This window comes from Ceratotherium simum, chromosome 1 (genome assembly GCF_057802395.1).
Source record: "Ceratotherium simum simum isolate JZ-2026a chromosome 1, ASM5780239v1, whole genome shotgun sequence".
NCBI lineage: Eukaryota > Metazoa > Chordata > Mammalia > Perissodactyla > Rhinocerotidae > Ceratotherium > Ceratotherium simum.
The window spans coordinates 88,704,852-88,728,175 of NC_141900.1; the positions used below are offsets into that span (position 1 = coordinate 88,704,852).

The 23,324-nt window shown below is 37.3% G+C and overlaps 1 protein-coding gene across 1 annotated transcript in view; it reads right to left on the minus strand.

Annotated features, from left to right (window-relative positions):
- CHCHD3 (coiled-coil-helix-coiled-coil-helix domain containing 3) overlaps positions 1-23,324 on the minus strand; it is a 268,879-nt gene that overhangs the window by 170,725 nt on the left and 74,830 nt on the right. The window contains exon 4 of the mRNA XM_004430752.3: positions 4,164-4,281. Coding sequence (XP_004430809.1) covers positions 4,164-4,281 — 118 coding nt within the window. The remainder of the gene's footprint in view (positions 1-4,163; positions 4,282-23,324) is intronic.

Here is a 23,324-nt window from a genome sequence, read left to right on the forward strand (position 1 = left end):
GAGCTTCAATAAAGCTGGCTGCTACAACAACTGTGGGAAGAAAAGCCTGGACTCACATCTAAGCAGACAGCAATCTAAATGTCAACTGTTAGTGGGCGGAGGAAGATGGGGAGGGGGGGAGGAGTTAGTTTTATTTCACAGTACCAACATCACATCAGGTTTTTTTTTCCCCTAGTTCTCCTGAAAAGATAGTTTTCTAATTCCTTCAAATGTGTGAAACTCAACCTTTACTTTCTTGCTGGCTGCAACATTTGGGCTCTAAATAAAGAGGAACAAATCAATGTTTGGCCATCACTCAGAGTTCCACGTATTAGGGTTAAGAACGGCAGCAATGGGGGCCCAGCCGTCACAGCAGAACAACGCTAACACTCTTGGGGTAACTGTCACATGAATCACGGGTTCTGAGGATGCCTGCTTCCCCAGTTCAAGGGACTAAGGGACAACAGTAGGCTTTGAAGTCAAGCTCCACACCACACGTTTTACAAGGTGGTGGGATGCAAAATCTGGGAACCTGGACTGTACACACGGCAGGGAAAGTCAGAAAGAAATATATACCTCCAAACATTAATTATAGGTGCAATAATTATAGGTGCTGATTTTCTTAGTAATTATTCTAATTTTTAATTGTGGTAAAATATATATAACAAAATTTACCATCTTAACCATTTAGAAGTATGTTCAGGAGTATCAAGTACATTCACGTTGTTGTGCAACCAATCTCCAGAACTCTTCATCTTGCAAAACTGAAACTCCATACCCATTAAAAACCTCTCCACTCCTCTCTCCTCCGGCCCCTGGCAATCACTCTCTACTTTCTGTCTCTATGAATCTGACTACTCTAGACACCTCATATAAGCGGAATCATATAGTATTTGTCTTTTTGTGACTGGCTTATTTCATTTAGCATAATGCCCTCAACGTTCATCTATGTTGCTGCATGTGTCAAAATTTCCTTCCTTTTTAAGGCTGAAGAACATTCCATTATATGTATATACCACATTTTTGTTTATGCATTCATCTACTGATGTACCCTTGGGTTGCTTCCACCTTTTGGCTACTGTGAATAATGCTGCTATGAACATGGGTGTACAAGTATCTCTTCTAGACTTTGCTTTCAATTCTTTTGGATAAATACTCAGAAGTAGGATTGCTGAATCATAGGGTAATTCTATTTTTAATATTTTGAGGAACCACCATACTGTTTTCCATAGTGGCTGTACCATTTTGCATCCCCACAACATCTTCGCCAATACTTCTTATTGTCTGTTTTCTTGACAGTAGCCATCCTAATGGGTATGAGGTGGTTCCTTAGTAATTTTTCCATTTTCCAAATTTTCTATAATATCCCTGTATTATTTTAATAGTTAGAGGAAACTTCAGTGAAATACATTCCACCATTAAAAGTGATCATACAGATATATATTTGTTGGTATAGAAAGACCTTTACCATATAATCTAAATTGTTTAAATGTGAAGGTTATTTTAAGAGTTATACAAGACTATGTAAACTATTATCTATGTTTAGGGAAATACATACACACACATTAACATAAATGTTTTATACAGACTTAGTGGAATGTGAAAGGAACATAAAAATAATAAACCAGAATGTTAACAGAAATTATCTCTGGATAATGGTAATTTAAATGACCTTAATATTTTTATATTTATTTTCTGATCTTTACACAGCAAATATGAATGTCTCCTATAATAGTGAATAACAAAAATAAAAGGGATAATTTGGTAAGTAAGTTAGGAGTCACCAGGTACCTAAATTGTTGTAGGCAGCCATGTTGCTGTGGCCATGAACTAGCACTCAAATGTCTGAGAACACTCAAGCCAGGACAGGATCCTCTGAATCAGCTATCATCCTATTGTATAAATTCTACTTTTATTCCCTAAGGGCTTTGGTGGCTCTATTTGGCCAATATTATGATGGATGCTGAAATTCAGGAGTTGTGAGTACGGTAATCCGCCATCTATACCCTACAACCCCAGAATCAGTAAAGAAGAGACCTACAAAGCAAAATGTACAATGCCAGTTTCTTATGCTTAACCTGCTAAACAAAAAAATATTGACAGGAAACAGATAAGATTTATAAGGTACAAAGAAAAAATGGGCTGAAGATATCCTGTTCCAATCAAACTACATTACATAATATTTTAGTTACTATTAAGAAATTTTTTTATACTTTCACATTTTTTGTGAAAACACTCCTTTTTATGCCTTGTCATGTACAAGCATGTGTGTTTAATGAGTTTTTTGAAAAATCCCAATCTTGCCTGTCTCCCTGAACTAAGAGAACAGGACATTATGTCCAAATTTAGGCACAGAGAGGTAGAGAAGAGTGCTTCAAGGATAACAGGCAAAGCTGGGGCATGAAGAAAAACGCCAACCAAGGATTCTTCTGCCCACTAGAAACTTGCTTGCTCCCCTACCTTCCTCAAACATAAGCACTATTAACTCTCTCCGCTCCATCCCTGACCTTCAGTTGGAAGTGGAAATGATTCTTCAACACACTGGCTTGATGTATTTTCAACTTCCTCAAAAACCTTTCAAGACCAGGAGTACATAAGATGTCATCAATTACTCAACACCTAATGTCTTTAATCCTGAACTTATGCCCTTTTCACAACAAATGGCTTTCCTGCCACATCTCTAGGCCTGAGTTCCATTCAATGTGTGTGTCCTCATGATGGCACCAGCCAGTCCCTTGACATTTCTTTCTTGGTCCATCAACTCTGTTCTGGCTTCACTATCTACCCATTCAGCCTGGTCACTGGATTAGTCACTAAAGAAATGGATTCAATACACATTGGCTTCCTTTTTCTCGATTGGTATCTGGTTAGCCTCTCAAAGAAATGACCAAGAGAAAGAATAGGAGAGCAGAAACTGACCATTTTCTTATAAATTTTTAATGATTCCCAATTGCCTGCTGAACTAGGGACATCCCTCTTAGTTTTGCATTCCAAGTTCTCCACTATATAGTCACATTTTACCTCTCCAATGAGTTCCCAACTATACTCCAATGAGCACTAAAGGATCTGAGAAGTTACACGTGGGTTTTTTGGAAGGCTAAAGTGGGAGTGAGTAGTCAGGACCCCAGGCTTCATCCAGAGCAGCTCCACTTTTATCTAACCATGAGAAATCGCTTAATAAATTATGTTGCACACAGAAAACAGATTATTCAGCCTTTAAAAACTACATTTCAGGGGCTAGCCCGGTGGCTTAGTGGTTAAGTTCACATGCTCTGCTTCAGCAGTCTGGATTCATAGGTTCGGATCCCAGGCATGGACCTACGGACCTACATACCACTCATCAAGCCATGCTGTGGTGGCAACTAACATACAAAATAGAGGAAGACTGGCACAGATGTTAGCTCAGGGCCAATCTTCCTCACCAAAAACAAAAAAACTACATTTCAGAGGAACATCTGATGATATAAGAAAATGTTTATGATGCTAAACACTATATACAGCATTATCCAAATTCTTAAATATGTAATAGACCTAGGAATAAAAATTGTCTACAGGGAAACACACCCCACTGTAAACCCTGGTTAAGTGAGAATGACAGATTTATGGGTGCCTTTTAAATTTTCTTCTTTCTATTAATAAGCATTTTTAAACATGTTCATGCAATCTTTAAAATTTTTTTCAAATATTTTCTTTAAAAAATATACTTTTCTTAAAAAAGATGGTGTCCCCAAGTCCTTGCTCTATGTTTTCCCCTTTCTAAAGCCCAGAAAGTGATTGATCAAACCTTACTCACCTTTGCTGGAGACTTCCCAAACTAACATCTGGTGCTTGCCAGTAAGGAGAGAAACAGGCGAGGCTGCTCACCCCAGAGGTTTCAAATACAATGAAATCAAAGGCAAGTAGAGGGGAAAGCAAACAAACGACACCCCTTCAGGTGAGATGCCTGCACCTGTGTCTCGTGTTGATCTTTACTTAATAATTCTCAAGTTATCTGCCTTAAAGTCCCTGGTGGTTAATCTTAGCAAACTGTCAACCACTGGTAAAAGGCAAAAATCAAGAAAGTCTACGCAAAGAGAACATGAATTTTATCAACACTCAAGAGTTGGCAAGGAGCACTTAGCTTCCCCCCAACATCGGAGATTTCCTGGTAGACAAGACATTTCCACTACATCTTTACTACTCACCAGATGCTTGGCCTTCGCGCGCTCCTCCTCACTTGATATCCTCTCTCGGAGAATAGCTCTGGTTAACTGCTCGTTGGCAAAAGCCCTCTCTTGATCCAGCTCGTTGCTTTGCTTTAGTCTGAAAAGACAAGAAAGGTCTAACTTAGAAAAAAAGATTTTACTAGTTGCCATGATTTCTTTTTAATGAAATACTTAAATAAAAAGATAGAAACAGGTAGCCACAGCCACAGTGTTAATAGCTGAAATCATCTTGGTCTAAAATTTATCAAAAGCAGGTATATTTTCTAGTAAATCCCCATGCAGCCTCTACCCAAGCATTTAAAATAACAGAATTCAAATACATAAAGAAGCTTATCAGTTTGACAGCTAAACTAGTTTTACATCTTATGTAAAATTGAAATCTGCCCACCTAAAAATTCCATCCTTGGTGCCTCCATCTGCCCTCTGGAGATATAAGTAATAAATCTAATTAACAAGCCATCTACGAGACAAATATTTGAAGGTAATCATTGTCATCCCCTCGGAATTGACTCAACTCAACTGTTATTGAATACACACCAGGCAGTGTGCGAGGCACTGATGACACAGTGCTGAACAAGAAGGACACGTCCCTGTCCTTGTGGATCTGACATTACAGCAGGGAACTGAAGTCACAATTAAGATGTCTTTCCTCCTAGTGAACTGCTCCCATTTTCCAACAATCCTCATATGCAAAAATGATCAGACTTTTCAAAAGCAGGGCTCCTCATTTCTGGAATAACTTCAACTTGTCCCTTAGCTCCAAACTAAAGGTAACACTGCAGACATGGTCTAGCAAAATGAGACAGCAGAACTTCACCTCCCAAGATCTGCACACGATACTGCACACGATACTTATTCTATTAACGAAGGATCCAATTGCATTAGGTCTATCAATAACCTCATCACACAATTAGAGCATATTAAGTTACAATCCACTAAAACCTCTCATTGTGCTTGGAAAAGATAAATTACTTTGGCACTGATTTTTACCATAGTGCCTGGCACATAAAGGTATTCAGTAATCACTGAACGAAAGTACCTTTCGGTCTAATCTCAGGGACAAAGATTTTCTGATTGCCTTTTCTTCTTTGAGAGAATAACCCCTCTATACCATCATATCCCCAAAGGTATAGGCAATGCTTTAAAAAGAAGAGGTTAAATTGTTATGTTGGTATAAGTGAAATTCTGAGTGAAATCCACTTTGTAAGTGGGAAGGATGAGCACCAAAATGAACTCAATAACAATCTATCGAATTTTACTTTTAAAAAGATTCTTGAAAAGAACTAAAGAAAATAAAAATTTTGTTACTATTTTTAAATTGCTACATCATCCCCATACTCTGTACTTCTCAGAAATTAATTATAACAGATAAAATCACCTTGTAAAATATATCCCAAAGTTATAATGGTTTCCCCCTAAAAATTAAACCTGTGTGTTTTTGTGTCTTGAATAAAGATGAATAATAAAAACAAATTAAAACCTGCACTTTGAAATTCTCTAATGCAAAAGTAACCTCTAGGAAATTTTTCCTTAAGCAATAAGCACAATTACGCTTATACAAACCAAATTTCTCTATATTATTTCACAATAAATTCAACAACATCAATGTCAACACATGTATAATTGTAAGAGAACAGCAATAATTAGCAGTCATGTCTCTTCCCTAGAGCAGCAGTTCTACAAGTATGGTCCACAAACCAGCAGCAGCAGCAGCAGCCCTGGGAACTTGATAGAAATGCATTTTCAGACACCACCCCACACCTACTGGATCAGAGAAACTCTGGAGGAGTGCCCAGCAAACTGCCTTTTAATAAGCCCTCCAGATGATTCTGATGCACACTAAAAGTTTGAGAGCCACAGCCCTCATTTGCCAAAATATACTTTTACCCAAATAAATCCTGGAGGAATGTAAAATGACAGTAACGTAAAAAATGAAGTGGTCCACATGAAGGATACTGTGCTGATAACTGCTGAGGTAACTGTAGCAGATTACAGGCCTGTGCAGTGAAAGCATTTTTACCAGCATATCAACTGCAAGTAACACATATTACCTATTCTACAAGTGAGGTGGAAACGAAAATAAAATAATAAAAATTATTATCATTTATGGATCACCTAGTATACGCCAAGCACTGTGCCAGGCACTTTACATACACCTATACAATTATTATAAAAATTACATTATTAGTTCATGAACATAAAATGAATTCTATACAACTAGATTTTCTCATATCTACCACATTTAGTGTATCAAACTTTACAGTACTGTTTATCTTAACAATAACTACAGTTTTTTTTAGTTTACTTGCGTATGGTATAAATTTTAATTACAAATGGAGTTAAAAGTAGCTTCACTTTAAGAAATATCATAAGGTTTTGGCAAGTTAATGAAAAAGAAGTAAAAATATGAGCACAAAAGCCTTCAATGTTATGATAGAAATAAAGGTCATTCAGCTTGCAGTACTTGGAACAGATGCACAAATTCTGGAGTTGGACTCCTGGGTCCAAATCAAGGCTCCACCACTTACTAGCTGAGTAAGTACCCCAGTTAACCTCTGGGGTCCTGTTGTTCTCATGAGTAGAGTGGATTGGTGTAATACCCACCTTACAGGGTTCTCATACACAAAGCACTTAGCACAATACCCGTAACATAATAAGCACTCAACACATGTTAGGTAAGTAGCAGTAATAATAGTGCTCACTATGGCGTCAGTGATTTTCTTAAAAGAAGAAGAAAATCTCCAAATTCACTAAATACACTGTGACCACAAATAGGTTTGTTGTCTCTGCCTTTTTTCCAGTTTTTCATCAGTAAGAAGTTCTGTTTTCGGGCCAGCCCAGTGGCATAGCGGTTAAGTTCGCGCGTTCCACTTTGGTGGCCCGGGGTTCGCCGGTTCAGATCCTGGGTGCGGATCTACTCAATCAAGCCCTGCTGAGGCAGCGTCCCACATAGAAGAGCTACAACTCTACAACTATGATACACAACTACGTACTGGGGCTTTGGAGAGAAAAAAGAAAAAGAGGAAGATTGGCAACAGATATGAGCGCAGGGCCAATCCTCCTCAAAAAGAAAAGAACAAAAAAAATAAAAAGATCTGCTTTATTTTTATCTTCAAGGACTTCTAAAATCAAAAATTGACTACACTGACTCCAGTAGCCCTTCCTTTCAAGCGTTCTCCTATTGCTTTCCCACTTGCCTGTAAGCTCCATAACGGCAAGGACGGGGTCTGCTTTTGTTCAGTGCCACATCTCCAATGCTCTTAAGAGGGCCTGCCACCCAGTTAGTGCTCACCAAATACTGCAGAATGCATGCATGCATGAATGAACGGCATATTTCCAACCACAGACAAAAAGAAACGGAACACAAGTTGCAGAAAACAGAAGACTGAGGGATTTTAGAAACAACTAGAGAGACAAACTGAACCCTACAAGGGCTGAGCCACCATTTCATAAGTGTCACGAGTATGATATAATCCCATACTACACTAAATCACCTAAAACAGAAGGGTGTTCTATATTCCACAAGATTTCAGAGCCTCCGGATATTAACACCTAACTGTGCACAACTCTTGGCTGCAGAGAGATTGGGAGTGGTGCAAACTGACTAAAAAGAAAATTACTTTCCTTTCTTAATAAATTCTTACATTTACTTTCATTTATCCTTATAAACATTTACCCTTCTCAAATAGTTTATTCTAAAGGAATGTCTGAAAATAAAATGGAAAGAAAAGTTCTGTGCAGTTTCTGTTTATGAAACAGAGTTTTGTATCTTCAGGAAATTTGGCAATAGGACCCAGAACAAATTCTCATTCTCTATTAGCACTTAGTTGTACAATCTAATAAACCTCAGTTTCCTCAGCTTTAAAACATGAAAGTTCAACTATATAACCTTAAGGTTCCTTGCAGTTAAAAATTTTACAAACATACTATTCCCCATTCCATAAAAACTCTTGAGAACAGTGGTAGCAGCGGATAAGTGAAACAAAGGAGCGTTATCTCCAAATTTTATAATTTTCACTCGGTGGGCACTTAGATTTCTAGTCTCATCCTTAGAGTTTCCTACTACTTGATAAAAACTCTATACTAGATAAGAGTAAATGGGATTCCCAAGTTCTGATTACTCAGGATAAAATGGCGAGCAAAAGAGACACAGTCCTGCCCCCATGAAGCTTAAACTCTGATAAACGCATTATTTTTAAAAAGTGAAGTTACTCTAAAGCTATATGGGTGGGAGCTGATATTTGAATTGAAATCTACAGGATATTAACTGAGCAACATGGGGAAAGAGAACGTGTCATAGTGGAAACATCAGACAGACCCAAAGACACTGAGGAAAGATTTTCTTTAGGTAGAGCTCTGTGACTGCTGTTTCAGATACAAAGGCTGGCAGATGTAGGGTCACTGAGGGAGCTCTCGTAAAAACACATGTGCGCACACACACATACACACAAAAAAATCAATATTAATAAAATTTAGTGCAAGGCCTTGGAAGGGTGCCTGAAGCTTAAAATCATCTTTGCAACTGCAGAAAAAAATTTAGATAATTTTAGAAGAAAGTTTTACTTTCTTTCAAATTATTTGGGAAGGCAGAGTTTCAGATAAATGCTGTAACTAACAGAGGTTTCATTTTGCCCAGTGCCTTTATAAGTAAAAGCAACAGATCAGAGATTTCTAAATTGTATTACAACATATTTCCCCAAGTCTCCCCTGCACAAAATTCATTTACAGCAACATTTTCTTCTAACAAACTTCCTCTTTCACTGATTCATTTAAATCAGTTAACAAACTACAACTACCTGCAAAGAAAACTTGCTTATATTCTCAGAAGCTCCCATTTCTTTTCAGAGCTTCCTCTCTGGTGCATCTTTTAATTTTGTGTGTGTGTGTGTGTGTGTGAGGAAGATTGTCCCTGAACTGACATCTGTGTCAATCTTCCTCTATTTTTTGTATACGGGAAGCTACCATGGCTTGATTAGCTGTGTAAAGGTCTGCACCCAGGATCCAAACCCACGAATCGTGGGCCGCCAAAGCAGAATGTGCGAACGTAATCACTATGTCACTGGCCTGGCCCCCTGGTGCCTTGTTTTTATATTCCAGCAAGCTACTCTATTCCACAGCCATCTGTGAAAGGTAGATGTCTGTGTGATCAACCAATTGTTCTTTTATTTTGAGCAGATCAAGATGACCCTGCTGCCTTCTGTGCTTCCCTGAATGCTACTGGCCCAATGGTGGAGCTGTACATAAGAAGCCAGGTTGTTTTGTAAACACTCCACAAAAGAAAGAGGAGAGAAGCTCACTGCCAGTGGAAGGTAGCACTTTACTTTAAAGGTCCCTGTTAGGTGAAAAGAAGGCCTGAGATAAAATAAGTCTTTCATTATTAACTTAGGTTTCCAAAGATTTAAGAATTATCTCACAATGAAACTGAACATACCAAGTATCTTGGAGAATACATTCCCCTTTTTTATTTAGTGGCATTTCCCATTTATTATTTCAGATCTCTTGGTCTAATATTATTCTACATTAAGCCCCTGATTTAAGTTTCATTTAAATTTCCTTCTTTTAAATACGTATCTCTCCTCATTTAAATTCTCTAGAGTTTTAAGCAAAGAAGTAGGAGTTTAGTGTAAACTTTTCTTATTTGCATTAAGTAATTGGATAGCTTGCCTAAGCTTAATGAAACAAATACCAGTCAGCTCTGCCCTTATACCTCAAGCCCTAGCAACTTAGCTCTTTTTCTCCGTATATTCTCAGTCAGGTGAGAGATTTAAGATACAGCAGCAAAATGAATTTCTAAAAACCAGTTAAATCTCCTGTAATGAATATCATTACAACACGTCCTTTTAAATGGAAAAATAATAATAATAAACTACTCGTACACATTCAGCTCTCATAGATATCTGATACATAAAATCTAACTCTATATATTTCAGTTTCTGTATAAAAACCAGCCAATATTATTTTATTCCAAAGAACCTAAAGGTTGTAAGAAAATGGGAAGGGCATTTTAAAGGCCACTTTAGCTAGGCATTTTTTATATATTGAACTCTGTTAGTCTCCATGAAGGAGGCATTACTATCTCCCTTTTTCTATATGAGAAAAACCGAGCTGTGGAAAAGCACAGAGGAGACATGAAAAGAGACTTGAAATGACCTGGTCTGATTTCACGCCTCCTAAACCCCGCAAAGAGTAAACCCCCTAACAGGAACCAGTTTCCGTTACATTACTCAGCTTTGTGGTCATAAAAGGACAGTTTTTAAACCCTGTATTATTCATAATTATTTTAAAAGAAGCTCATTTTTTATTTGTTTTCACTATATCAACTCAGAGTTTGCTGGAGTCAAAATTATTACCAGCCCTTTCCCAAAGTGGTTTGGCTTCCAATGACCCTAAATGTGTCTCTGAACCTGTATACTTCTCATTTGGGCATTCACAAATACTCAAATTTATCTTCATGCAGGCTGACACATACGTAATTCTATACAATTCTAGCTCAGAAAATTACTTTATAATTTACTATACAAGGCCCTTATATTACTGAGGGAAAGCTGATAAGAACCTCAGGTAACGGGTGAGAATAAATGGGAAACTGAGATTGTTAGAGATAAAGTGATTTGATGAAATGATTTATTTAAAGTTGAACCATGACCATTATACACAGACAATACCTGCAAAGCACTGCAACATATTTGACTCAGACAGACTGTTTCAAACGCTGGAAGAGAAAAATGAGCGACTACAACCTCAAAGGTCATTTTTAATGTTAATGATAAATTTTATTTTAATGCATCATACTTTGTCAGAATATGCTGAACTAGCACTCAAAATACTGTTTACTATTCATTTTTTAAACAGAAAAGCTGAGCTGAGTAATTCAATGAACTAATTATTAGACTATTAAAAATAATGACAGAAGAAGTATACAGCTTTCTATTAGTAAGACTTTACAAAAATAAAACTACACAGCAAGCTGAATCTCACCTCAAATTATATCAAACACTGGAAGGAATGTATGTGCATTGAGATTCCAAAATAAATACATGAAGATGAATGTACATTAATATAGCCAAGTTATATGCACATATAATATCTACATGTATACGTAACATCTATTTGTATCAATATGTAATGGCTGTATGTGTAACAGATAAACAGTTAGCATTTACTAATGCTTACTTTGTACCAGGTACAGTTCTAAGCACCTGACAGGTAGGTGTAACTCATTTGATCCTCACAACAGCCCTATCGAATCGATTACTGCATTTCAGATGAGGAAGCTGAAACACAGAGAAGCTGTGTAAAACCAAGGCTTAAGGAAGTTATAAGCCATTTGCCCAAGGTCACAAAGGCAGTGAGATACGTAGCCAGGCAGCCTGACTTTGGAGCCTGCATTCTTACAGAAGATACACACACACACACACACACACACACACACGAATATTTAGACTGTGAGCCGTGGGGGCAAGAACTTTGCCTTATGGACTACCGTAACCCAGACACTAAACAGTGCTTGGCACTTGGCAGGCATTCAATAAATATTTTTGAAAAAGAGTGAATACAGAGTATGAGCATAGTTTAATATTATGGAACATAGGTACCTTTACATAATGGTAATTTAGCAATAAATAGCACTGTCTTGGAAAGTTGAGTGACTGCAATCTAGCAACCATATAGTAAATCAGTATTATTTAACCAGCAGTATGACCTGGTTCTGAATATAACCAAGAGGACACTCAATTTGGTCTTTTATGCTGCTATGTAAATATCATTTAAAATGTCATTCAGAATTTAACAATCAAGGCTTCCTTTCTTTCCATAAGAACATTTAAAAAAGTGATTTTGTTTTAATTCACACTAAAATTTAGTCACCACCTGGACATTTTCATTTGAAAATGAAGCATTTTCAAGCTTCAAAATGACGCTGGAGGAAAAACACTCAGCCCATGACTGGAAGCCTACAACTATTACTAGGGATTACCCATAGCCATAATCCTAAATGTTTTTCACCTCCCCCTTTTCTAGACGATCGCCTCCCATTTACATGCTGCATGTTACTTTGTACCTAGAGTCTCTATTTCAGTTTTCACTTGGGAACAAGTTCTACCTGTCCTGGATTTTCTGGAACCATTTTCTTATCAAATACATTCTCTTACTGTACTGAAAAATACATTTACATTTGAAAAGAATTCTGATCTTAGTTCACAAACGGATGTCACCATAACCCTGGCCCATGCACCACCCTCCTAGGAATTCACAATTAAACTCCCCAGGAGGAAGCTATACAACACCCAGAAGCACGCTTGCCTTCCCTCTACTAGAAGGACCCATGGCCGCTTCTTTATCTGGCTTGCACTGAATATTTAGAGGCATCTTGAACCAAAATAACCAACTTTTTATTGTAAAGTATATCAATTGTCATAATAATCAAAATACAACTGAACAATGGTGGGAGTGGGGAGGTAGAGACACACAGCATTAAGTATAGACACACCTGTGCCATATCAGCAGGGCTTGAAAATAAACTGTTTTATAGAAGTAGTGAAAGGAAATGCCCATGCATGACCTGTTACTATTAAAGTCTTGTTTAGAAAGTATTTACACCCCTCCCCTTGCTAACATTCATTGGATGGGTGCTGCAGCTGTTTATTTACTAAGATGCTGGAGGAGGACAACCACACAGTCAGTTGGAGGAAAAAGGAACTAGAGGTCAAATGCAGGTATCTCTGGGGCAAAGCCCTTTCATCGGCCCAGCTGGGCAAGCTATCAACTCCTCCGGCAAGCACTGGCCCCATCCCAGATGGGCAGTTTGAGCCAGGGACAGTGTGAGATGGCTTCCTCTTGAAGACAGGGAACTAGGACAATATTCCTGATTCAGCGACCTGAGAAGCACGGGTGGGCTCTCATAAAGAGGACTCTGAGCTATAAAGAAATGATAGCATCTTCGTACCACACGTGTACAAAACATACATCAAGCCTTTTACAGTGTTTTGCACTTATGTTTCTTTTTCATAAAGGACATATTTTTGCCAGGACACATATTTTGAAATTATGTCCTTGGTAAGTTGGTAAGTCTTGAGGAACTTTTGGCCAGAGAGAGAGAGAGAGAGAAGACATTACCATTTTCCATTCTAAGACTTGTAGAGGAAAAGAATCAATACTTCTCTTCTTCTTTTCTATTTTAAAGGACTTTCAAGCTTGAACCAAACTGCAACCTCTCACCTTCCACTCGCATTATGCCGCTCAAACAGACACATACCACTGAACTCACTCCATCTCTTTTTACGGTAGATGCTTTAATGGTAAAGCTTAGCAGATTCCTCTGCCAAGCCCAGAGTGAACATTTTTAAGGAAAGAACGATTACACCAAGTCCTTTGCTATTTTTTTTAAATCAAGTAGTCTTTGAATTTCTAATCATTTTTGATTCATATATTGAGCTGCTAATTTGATTGATGCATAAAGGTTAATGACTGTTGTCTTTATAAATTGTACTTGTTATCATTACTTAATTGTGCTTCTTCATTCTGCTTAGTGCTTATAACCTTCAATTGTACCTTTTCTCGTTTTTCTTTTTGTTTGGTACAGCTTTGCCAATCCATTAATTTTTAACCTTTATTAAGGTTAAAGCAAATTACTTTGTTTTAAGTGTATGTCATATAAATAATACATAGCTCTTGGTCTGTGTGTGTTTTAACATAACCTGGCAGCCTTGATCTTGAACCAGCTAATTATGGCCAGTCACAATTATTAAAAGTTTATCAACAGATACCCTTAATTTTATTTCTTCCATTTTATATTATGTTTACTATTAATTTTACTTTGCTGTTATCTCTTTTTTCCCTTTCCTTGTTTTCCTGGTTATATCAAGTTATAATACATTCTCTTCTCCTCTCAAAGACCTATGGTATTTTTCTATACAATTAGTGGTCATTTCCTTCTTGAACATTCACAAACACTTTTTTCCCTACTATTGTTTAAAAACACAGTTCCTACTATTTTCTCAACCACTACCCTCTACAAACTCAGTAAGATGAAATCATTTTAATACTTTGACTTTTCTCCCCAACCCAATTCTTAACTAAGAGTTCAGTGCTTTTAAATTCATACAATTCTTAGGTTTTCTCTTCAAGGATTTCTCTTTGATTTCAAGAATCCTTATTAGTACCTTTATTAGATGTTCCCAGGCTATCGTTCATGTACACAATGCAAAGACTGATCCTCATGAGTTCTTCCTCTCCTCTTCACCGTTCTCTATATTGAGATCTCTGTTGTAGTTAATCTGTACCTTGGTTAGCATTCTCTTTTAAGCATTTTCCTATTATGGACTACTGCGTCAGATAATTAGCTGACTCGCAGCTTCACACCCCTCCCTCTTCTATCCTCTCTTTTATGATGTGGGAGCTGGGAGTCTCTAAACCACATATCTGCTTTGCAGCTGGGTCCCTGTTAGGCTCTGCCAATAGAGGGTGCCAGAGGGAGACTGAAAGGCTGGAGGACGGAAGAGGAACTCTCCAGTCTACGCCTTTCAGCATCACTCAGGCCTCACTGCTTCACACACACACACACACCCCCCACTCCAGCAGCAGTTTAATCCAGCTTGCAGTTTGCCCACACTCGCAAAATCAACCTCATTGCACCCCACTCTAGAGACACCAGCCCTACCCACCAGCAGGCTCCTCAGAAATCTAAGTCCCAGACCCACTGGTCTCTCCTCCAAACACAGAGATAGGAGCACCACCAGCCACCAGGTGCCCCCCTCAGAGGTCTGAGCTGCAGTTCTCCAGAGCTCCTCCTCCAAGCTTCAATGTTTTAACAATTCCTACTGCCTCCTGCCAGTACTACCTAAGGACACTTTAGAGCTGTGCTGTCCAATACAGCTGATATGAGCCACATGTGGCTATTGAGCCCACGAAATGCAGCTTGTCCAAACTGAGATGTGCTGTCAGTATAAAATACTGGATTTTTAATATTTAGTATGAAAATAAGAATGTAATACATCTCGTTAATAAAATTTTCAGTGATTACATGTTAAAATGATAACATTTGGGATATATTGGGAAAAACTAAATATCTTAATTACTTTCACCGATTTCTTTTTACTTTTTTTGATGTGGCTACTAGAAAATTTTTAATTACATAGATGGCACACATTATATTTCAAACAGCACTGCCTTAGAGTTGTTTTTTGTTTTTCTCATTTTTGTTTTTGCCTTTTCAGCTCTTAAACATCTCATTAACAATTCTTATATTAAATTCTCTTTGTAAAAATAACTGATGAGTTTTGTCTTCTTAATGGATTCTGACTGCTAGCTATTAGCATTAATAAATTCTCTAAATCCTTGCATATCCGTAAGTCTCCTTCTTACCCTGACAGGTAAATGAGAGCTCAACACAGAATTCTGGGGTTCAGTCCTTTTTCTCAGGAATCTCTAGATGTCACTCCACCTCCTAACTTCCAGTTGGGCAGAAGAAAAGCCTAAACCCAGACTGATCCCATTTCCTTTACAAATTAGTGGTTCTTTCTGCCAGAAAGCTTGTAAGATTTTCTCTTTATCCGCAGAGTTCAGAAACGTTAGCAGTCTGTGACTAGGTATGCATCTTTTCTCATCAGTCCCTCCTAGGATAAAGTGAGGCCTTTCAATTCGCAGACTCCAGTCTTTCTTCAACTCAGTGAAATGGTTTATATCATTTAATTATCACAATTCCTCCATCCCTTCCCTTTATTTCCGTATAGAATTTAGTCTATTTCATCAAATATAACCTGCATGGGGTTACTTTCCTCATCCTTCAATATCTAGGATATCAAGATGCAGCTTAAAATCGATGTGTCTTACAATCAAGTGGCAATCACTGCCAGTGCTACAAACATCAAAGGAGCCCCTGAAATATTCCAACAGCTCTTGCTAGAAGCACCTTTTCTGAGTGCTCTTCTCATTTGTCTTTCTCTCTGGCTGCTGCGTCCAGTAGGTGCCTTCTTTTCATCTGCCTACTCACCAGGGCTCAGGCCCAGCTGCTGGGCTATATTAAGTGGAGATATCCGATCAATGGTGAGAAAGGAAGCAGTCTCTGCCCCTGTGGCCCAGTGGGATACCACCAGCTGAGAAGTTTTCAGCCCCCTGTCAAGGGAACCAGGCGAAAGTCTTCCGTATCCCACCTCCTATCCACCCAGACCAGTTGACAGGGACGCGGAAACCAAAAGGCTCTCTCAGGAACATTCAGATAGACTGAGGCCAACTCTGGTGATCCGTGTGCTATGCCAAAAGTAACTCATTGGCTCACACCCATCCATCAGTGGCTCTTCTAAGAAAAAGCAGCTGGGAATTAGACTGCAACTGAAATGAGTGGAGATGCTTTCAAGCCTCCAACTCCCTAGAATCCTCTCCACTTTTAAAATTTCTATTATATCTTTAATTTTTTTTAACATTAAAGGGTTAGTTAGAGCATCTTACGGCAGAGTTAAGAGATAAAAAGTGCTGGATAGGGCAATCTAGGGCACTGTATGTTAATTCTTACAGAAATAATTTCCCCATATCGTCTTTTCTCTGTAAGCTGCATTTTCGCAAAAAGAAATCTTGAGGTATAACACAGCCCCCTCCACGTCCTACAAGCACTGTTAAGTCTTTCTAGACATATATATGGCGAAAACTGTTAACAGCAAAACACAATCAAGTAAGAGCAATTTTACATAGTGACAGAACGACATGGGCCAGTTTTGCAGCTTGCTGATAATAATCAGGCATAACTGAAGGACAAGTCTTAAGGAATCAAGGAATAGACAGATTGCCTATATTGCAGAGCTCTGCTCTGATTAATATTACACAGTAGTAAGCTCAAGATTAAACTCCATGGCAAGCACCTATTCTATAATGCTGGCAAAATACACAGCCAATTGCTGTAAAGGTCAGCCTATCTGAGACAAGAGTGACATCCTCTTTGGAAAGCTGAAGAGCCGAATGAAGTTGTATGTGAAACAGAGGGACAAGCCCCCTCCAAAGGAGTATATGCTGCAAAACCAATTTTGCTTTCAAAAAACTATCTGAAACCCCCTCCGACAAAAGGATAAATAGCCTCTTAAGAATCAAATTTTACATCATTGAGCACAGCCACAATCGTTATTATTAGCTAGTTAGACACAGGCTTTAGAAAAGAACCTCCATCGGTCTCACTTCTGAATAGACATGGCCCTATATTTTTTACCTCCACTCCCCTGTAACCTCAAAAGAAATATCAAGGGTTGAAGGGGCCTTATCCATGAAACCAAGCTCATCTTTCAGTTAGAAGTCACCTTGGTCTGCAAAGGAAGTACAACAGACAACATCAGCACCCACCTCACCTGCTCCACAATGCGTTCTCCCTAGATAACAGCAATCAATTTTCACGCCTCTCTGACACTATTCATCAGCTAAAAATTCATTCCTTGGCAGATGTTTTGTTTCTAGTATTCCCTATGAAATCATGCTAAAGAAAAAACAAATTCTAATAAAAACACGTTGATTTGAAAGCCACTAAGCAGTATACTGGATTTCACTTTATTTTAATTTTTCAACTTAAACATAAAATGAAATGGCAGAAACATGTATCGAAAGTAAAAAATGTGAAATTCTGTATGGTTTTACCTACTGTCATTTTAGGGTAACTCCCGTTCATTCCCTTACTTGATATTTTCCATCTCTGACTCAAAAGTTAAATCATACACATACTTTAAGAAGTAAGAATTACCATTCAGAATTCACATCAACAACAAAAATAAAACAAACAAATGGAGTCGCCTGAAATGAAAACACATTAAAAAGTACTTTTGGTGAATTTAATATGTAGACCATAGCGTGGGAACAAGGCATCAGCCCGAGGGAGACAGAGCGTGACATCTAGGCCTCGCTCTTGAGGAGTCTACCATAATACAATTCCTAATCACTCTAACAAAAGGCATTCAGACCCATGTAGTCCTCTCACTCTCTATTCCAGTTAATTTGTTATTTTTAGTATTGAAGATTTTAACATACAACTTATGCCATTTAAATTTAAAAAAATGCATAATATTCAACTAAGAGTATTATAATAGCTACCATTTATGGAGCACCTCCTTACGCCAGGTATTTTAACAGGTGTTTTACATACATTATTTCATTTAACGCTCACAAAAACCCAGCAGAGCAGTGGGTATTCACCTTTCAGAGCTAAAGAAACCAAAGCTGAGAGAAGTTAAATAAATTGCTCAAAATCACACAGGAAAATAGGCGGTGGAATTTGTATTCTAGATTTATGACTCCAAAAACCAAGTGCTAGTCACTATACTGTACGATCTTGATTGTGTGAACACAAATGCTTAGCTAAAGCCCCTCAAAGAAAAATGTTCGGTGCTCGGGTCCAAATATTAATGTACACACATCTAGTTCTCCCTCCCCCAACAAAGCCCTCCGTCTTCCATCCATCTGTGCAGGGCAAGCCTGCCACTCACTTGGCCCTCAGGCAACTGCAAAAGGAAACATTGGTACTGATATCACACGGTAACAAGTGGCTAAGAGATGATCCAGAATGTGCTTCCCTTCTTTTTTCATTCACAGACTCCTGAGGTTGAGAAATAGGGCTTTAGGGCTATTCCAAAGGTATAAATCTGCATGTTAAATTACATTAAGTGAGGAAGCATAAACTAAAGATTACAGTCACGTTGATTACGACTACAAAACACCGTGTATAACGCCACATGAAAATTAAAAGAGGTTTGTGTTAGGTCTTTTTCCCTTCAGAGTTACTAGGACTGAGAAGGTAATAAATTAATGTTTAAGTTGCTTTGTAAAGGTACAAATACCTACGCAGCACCCCAAATTTAGTAGTTACAGAGGTGGTGACTGCCCAAACCCCTTCACCAGCCCACAATGTAATTCTAAGTGAGAAGGAAAAGGAATCTAACACTGGAGTGAGGCGGGAGTGTGCTCACCAGGTTTTTGAAATGGACCATTTACTATGGGGGCAGCCTTTCAAGAAGAAAAATGCTGTGGCCTGGTAAGCCAAGCAATGGGAAGGAACTGGAAGATGAACTACAGTTGAAAACATACTGGGCATACCGCCTGCATGTCACACAAAGGTTTAATAATATAAAAACTTCAAAATGACCAGGTAAACCACATCTACTTATTCAAATAACACTGTTTCCATGATGTTAACAACTATTTCTAAATTACAAATGTAGGACAGGCCTGAGGAACTGAAGCTTTTTAATTATGCAATATTAGTCACTGACATAGTACTCCCATCCCATGCAGCACGAACCATGTTAGCTCAACTAACAAAATGAATAATTTAACTCTCAGCCAGCAGGAATTCACTATGCCACCTTCCTTATTTACTTCACAAAACCCATTTCTATCACGTTTGAAATAACAGCTGTAGGTGTTCAAGATGAGCCCACTGGCTACGTACACAGTTTCTAACTCACATATCACAGGAAAATTAATCCATCCTCCGTTCAAATAAATCTAGGTAATCAAGGGTGTTTTAAAATTAACCTACACTCTCTTATTCATCTCCTTCATTAAATTCTAACCCATTAAATGTCAATAATCACTAACGGATAATATAATCAATATAATCATAGTGCAGATAAAGCTCATAAGCTGTGTTATTGCCACTGTACAAAAAAACAATGTATCTCCTCATCAGTGGTGTATTTTCACACCTTTTGCTATTTGAATTTTCCTTATTGCACCAGTAAAACGATTTATTTTCTTTTTTTAAGAAGAAACAATTTTAGACACAAAAATGCTTCTATCATTTTCCTTCATGGCAAGAATTTTATGGCTTCCACTGTAACTAACAGGGTTGTGAAAAGCAGCAAGAAACCTGATTCCTTCACAGCAATCCAGAACAAATTTTGTCACAGAGACCAAGGCTTGAACTCGATCACTCTCGTACACTCTGCCAAATATCAGAAGTTTCCCAGTTACTCCACAGTTCACAGGAGGCCTATCTAGCTTCAATTTTGCAGAGATGATAGCCATCACGGAGATTTGAAAAATGGTCCCTGAAACAGATATTGCAGTTTTATAAGCAGCTAGAATTGTACTAACTCATATTCAACTCCTAGTTAAAATAATTTTAAAGATAAATAAATACTGTCAAGGAAGAAAAATTTCAGGGATAACTATAAATTTCATTAAGATGTATAGCAGATGTTATGTGGAAGATGAATATTCATTCCATCTGGTTTCTACTGCCATCCATTTTATCTTTACAGAGATTTCCAAATATCCCAACTCAAAATGCTTACATTGTACAAAAATTCAACTACAACACATTTGTGGTGCAAACAGTTTGTCATTTTTTGCTTAGTTCAACATGACTAAGTTTGTTAATGTATTTTGACAGACTTGCATAACATCCTAAAATGTTTTGAACAATGCAGTTTAGGCCGCAATGCAATATTAATGAGTGAATAATGTTCTTGAATATAAGGTTTAATATTTAATGATTCAGAGCGCTGCCTGGATTTGATGCAGAAGAAAAATGTGGTTTGGAATCACTGCATTTATCAGGGGACCTGAAAAAAAGACTACGGACTCCAGGCAAACCTTTAACCTAAACTTTGAGCTGGGGTCTCAGGTATGAAATTGATGCTCCGCCAACTGAATTTCTAGTGCTTATCAGTACTCACAACATCCCACCATTTATCGTGTCACTCATCAGAATTCTTAAATTACTAAAAGCTCACATGTCTGTGCCAAGAGGTGAAAATAAAGGAGAGTTAGTGTAAAAATAACATGGGGTAGTCTACATTCAAATACATTTAGGAATCAAATCTGCCAGTTGCATCAACATGTCAATTTGATTATTCCTCTTTTTAAAAATACGTGAAACTGTAATAAAGTAGCAAGTTCAGAACAAATAACAACTTATCTCCATATAGAAACTTATCTTCTATAAAGGGAAGTATCTAACCTAAAGTATCACACAGCAAAATTGGTTCAATGTGTCAATCCAATCCAATGAATGGGTAATCTGCACATATTATTGGATTTGCCCCATTTGCAAACAATCCTATGTCTTAAAAATAAGCATAAGAAGAGCAACAAGAGCAGGATTTATTGCAGTCAGTTAGGTAGTTCCCAGAACCAAAGAGCTGTGAAGAAAGGACTGTAAAGCACTCCTAACTGGAATGTTAATATTTCAGTAGTTTTAAAATAAAACAGTAATCAAAGGATGAAAATGAGGCCCAATTTCCATATTTATCTGCATTTATAGTTCACAACAGCCATGTCAATAACCACTAAAACATAACCTAGAGTTAGAACATCCAGATCTAAGACCCTACTCTGCCACACACTGAATTTATCAGTATAACCTCTCTGAGCTGTTTTCTCATCAGAAGATGCGTATAGTTAACAACCTACGTCAAACACATGTTGTAGAATCAAATTATATTGTTAAGCAAACAAAAAGCAAACAATGTGAGAAAACAAAACAAAAAAAATCTGCATAACATTTACTGAGCACCTACAATGCACAAAGCACTTCACTTACATTAATTATCACTGCAGTGGTTAGAATAACCAGAGCAGGCAATGGCAATTTCTATGTTGCCTCATTTAGTCTCTATAATAAAGAAGGAAAATAAGTACAAAAATAATAGGAGAATGAAAACAAATATAGGGGGTGAAATTTTTTCTAATATCTAAACTTCCATTAATGTCATATTTTGATAGTTTACAAAGTATCTTCTTAATTTTGGAAAAAAAGACAAATTAGCAGTGATAATGATCAATTTGATATAAAATGTTTTAACTATTGATTAAAATAATTATTGAGCATTTATTATGTGCTTAGAATAGTGTACAAAGCATTATGTTTTAAAAAAATATCAGTGATTCTACCATCAACCACAGTATCATTCCTTCCTTTATATCATGACAATTAAATAACGCTATTAAGTTCACTCTATTCCATTTTTTCCAGATCAGCAATTATACCAACAATTATTTCAAAAAGAAACAAAACTGCTTTAAGATGTATACTGTAGAAAACTTGAAAAGTTTGCCAATGAAAGGTAATAGTCGCAGGTCACTATAAGATCTTAATTACCACCATAGTCAGTGAGAGTCCATTTTTTCTGTTAAACCATTTAAAAGAACTGATGCCACCAATTCAATGAAAATTAATTAATTCCTCCTAAGCACTACTCCTGATACTCCTGCAGGTAATGATGGTGTCTCTTTAAGGGAGCACAGATTCAGTAATTAGACTTTTCTCAAGTGTGAATAACTGACAGAAAAAAGCAGATAGATATTCACTCCAATCCAAAAATCTATATTAAATTACAGTAGCTTTTACGATTATTCTCTAATTCACAACATACTTAAGGGCAGAACAGTATGCTTAGAAAAATGACAGGAAGAATACATAAGAAATTGTTAATGATGGTTACCTCCAGGGGTGAGTTGGGATACTGGGCTTAGCTTTTTTAACTTTTGTGATGTTGCCATTGTTATGCAAATGTATTACATTTAAATAAAACCAAATATGTCAGAGCAGCATTGACTAACAGAAATATGATACAAACTACAAATGCAATTTTAAATTTTCCAGCAGCCACATTAAAAAAGTAAAAAGGATCAGGTCAAAATAATTTTAACAAGATATTTTATTTAGCCCAATACATCCAAAATATTATCATTTCCACATGTAATCAATACAAAAAATTATTAAAGGGATATTTTATATTCCTTTCATACTGAGTCTTTGAAATCTGGTATTTTATACTGAAAGCAGACCTCAGTTTGGACCAACCACTTTTCAAGTGCTTAATAACCACCTGTGGCCGAAGGACAGCACAGGGCTATGGTAAGTCTCAAAGGCATGTCTGGGCACAAAGGTATTTTTCTTCCTAAATTTCAAAGCAATAAGAGGTGCTCCTTAAAACTTCTCTCTCCTCAGTTCTCAGCTCACGGAACACTACTATATCACTGTTGATTTCTAAAATCTTTATTAAGGTTCTGCTTTTGATGGCATCTTCCTCACCAAAGAATAATTCAATTTCTCTCTGCAAGGCCATATTTAGCCTGCTTTTTGATGCCCTCAATCTTTGCATGTTATTTACCCTCCTTGGTGTATAAATGAGAATTCTTAAAATTACCTATTTGTGTGCAATGCCA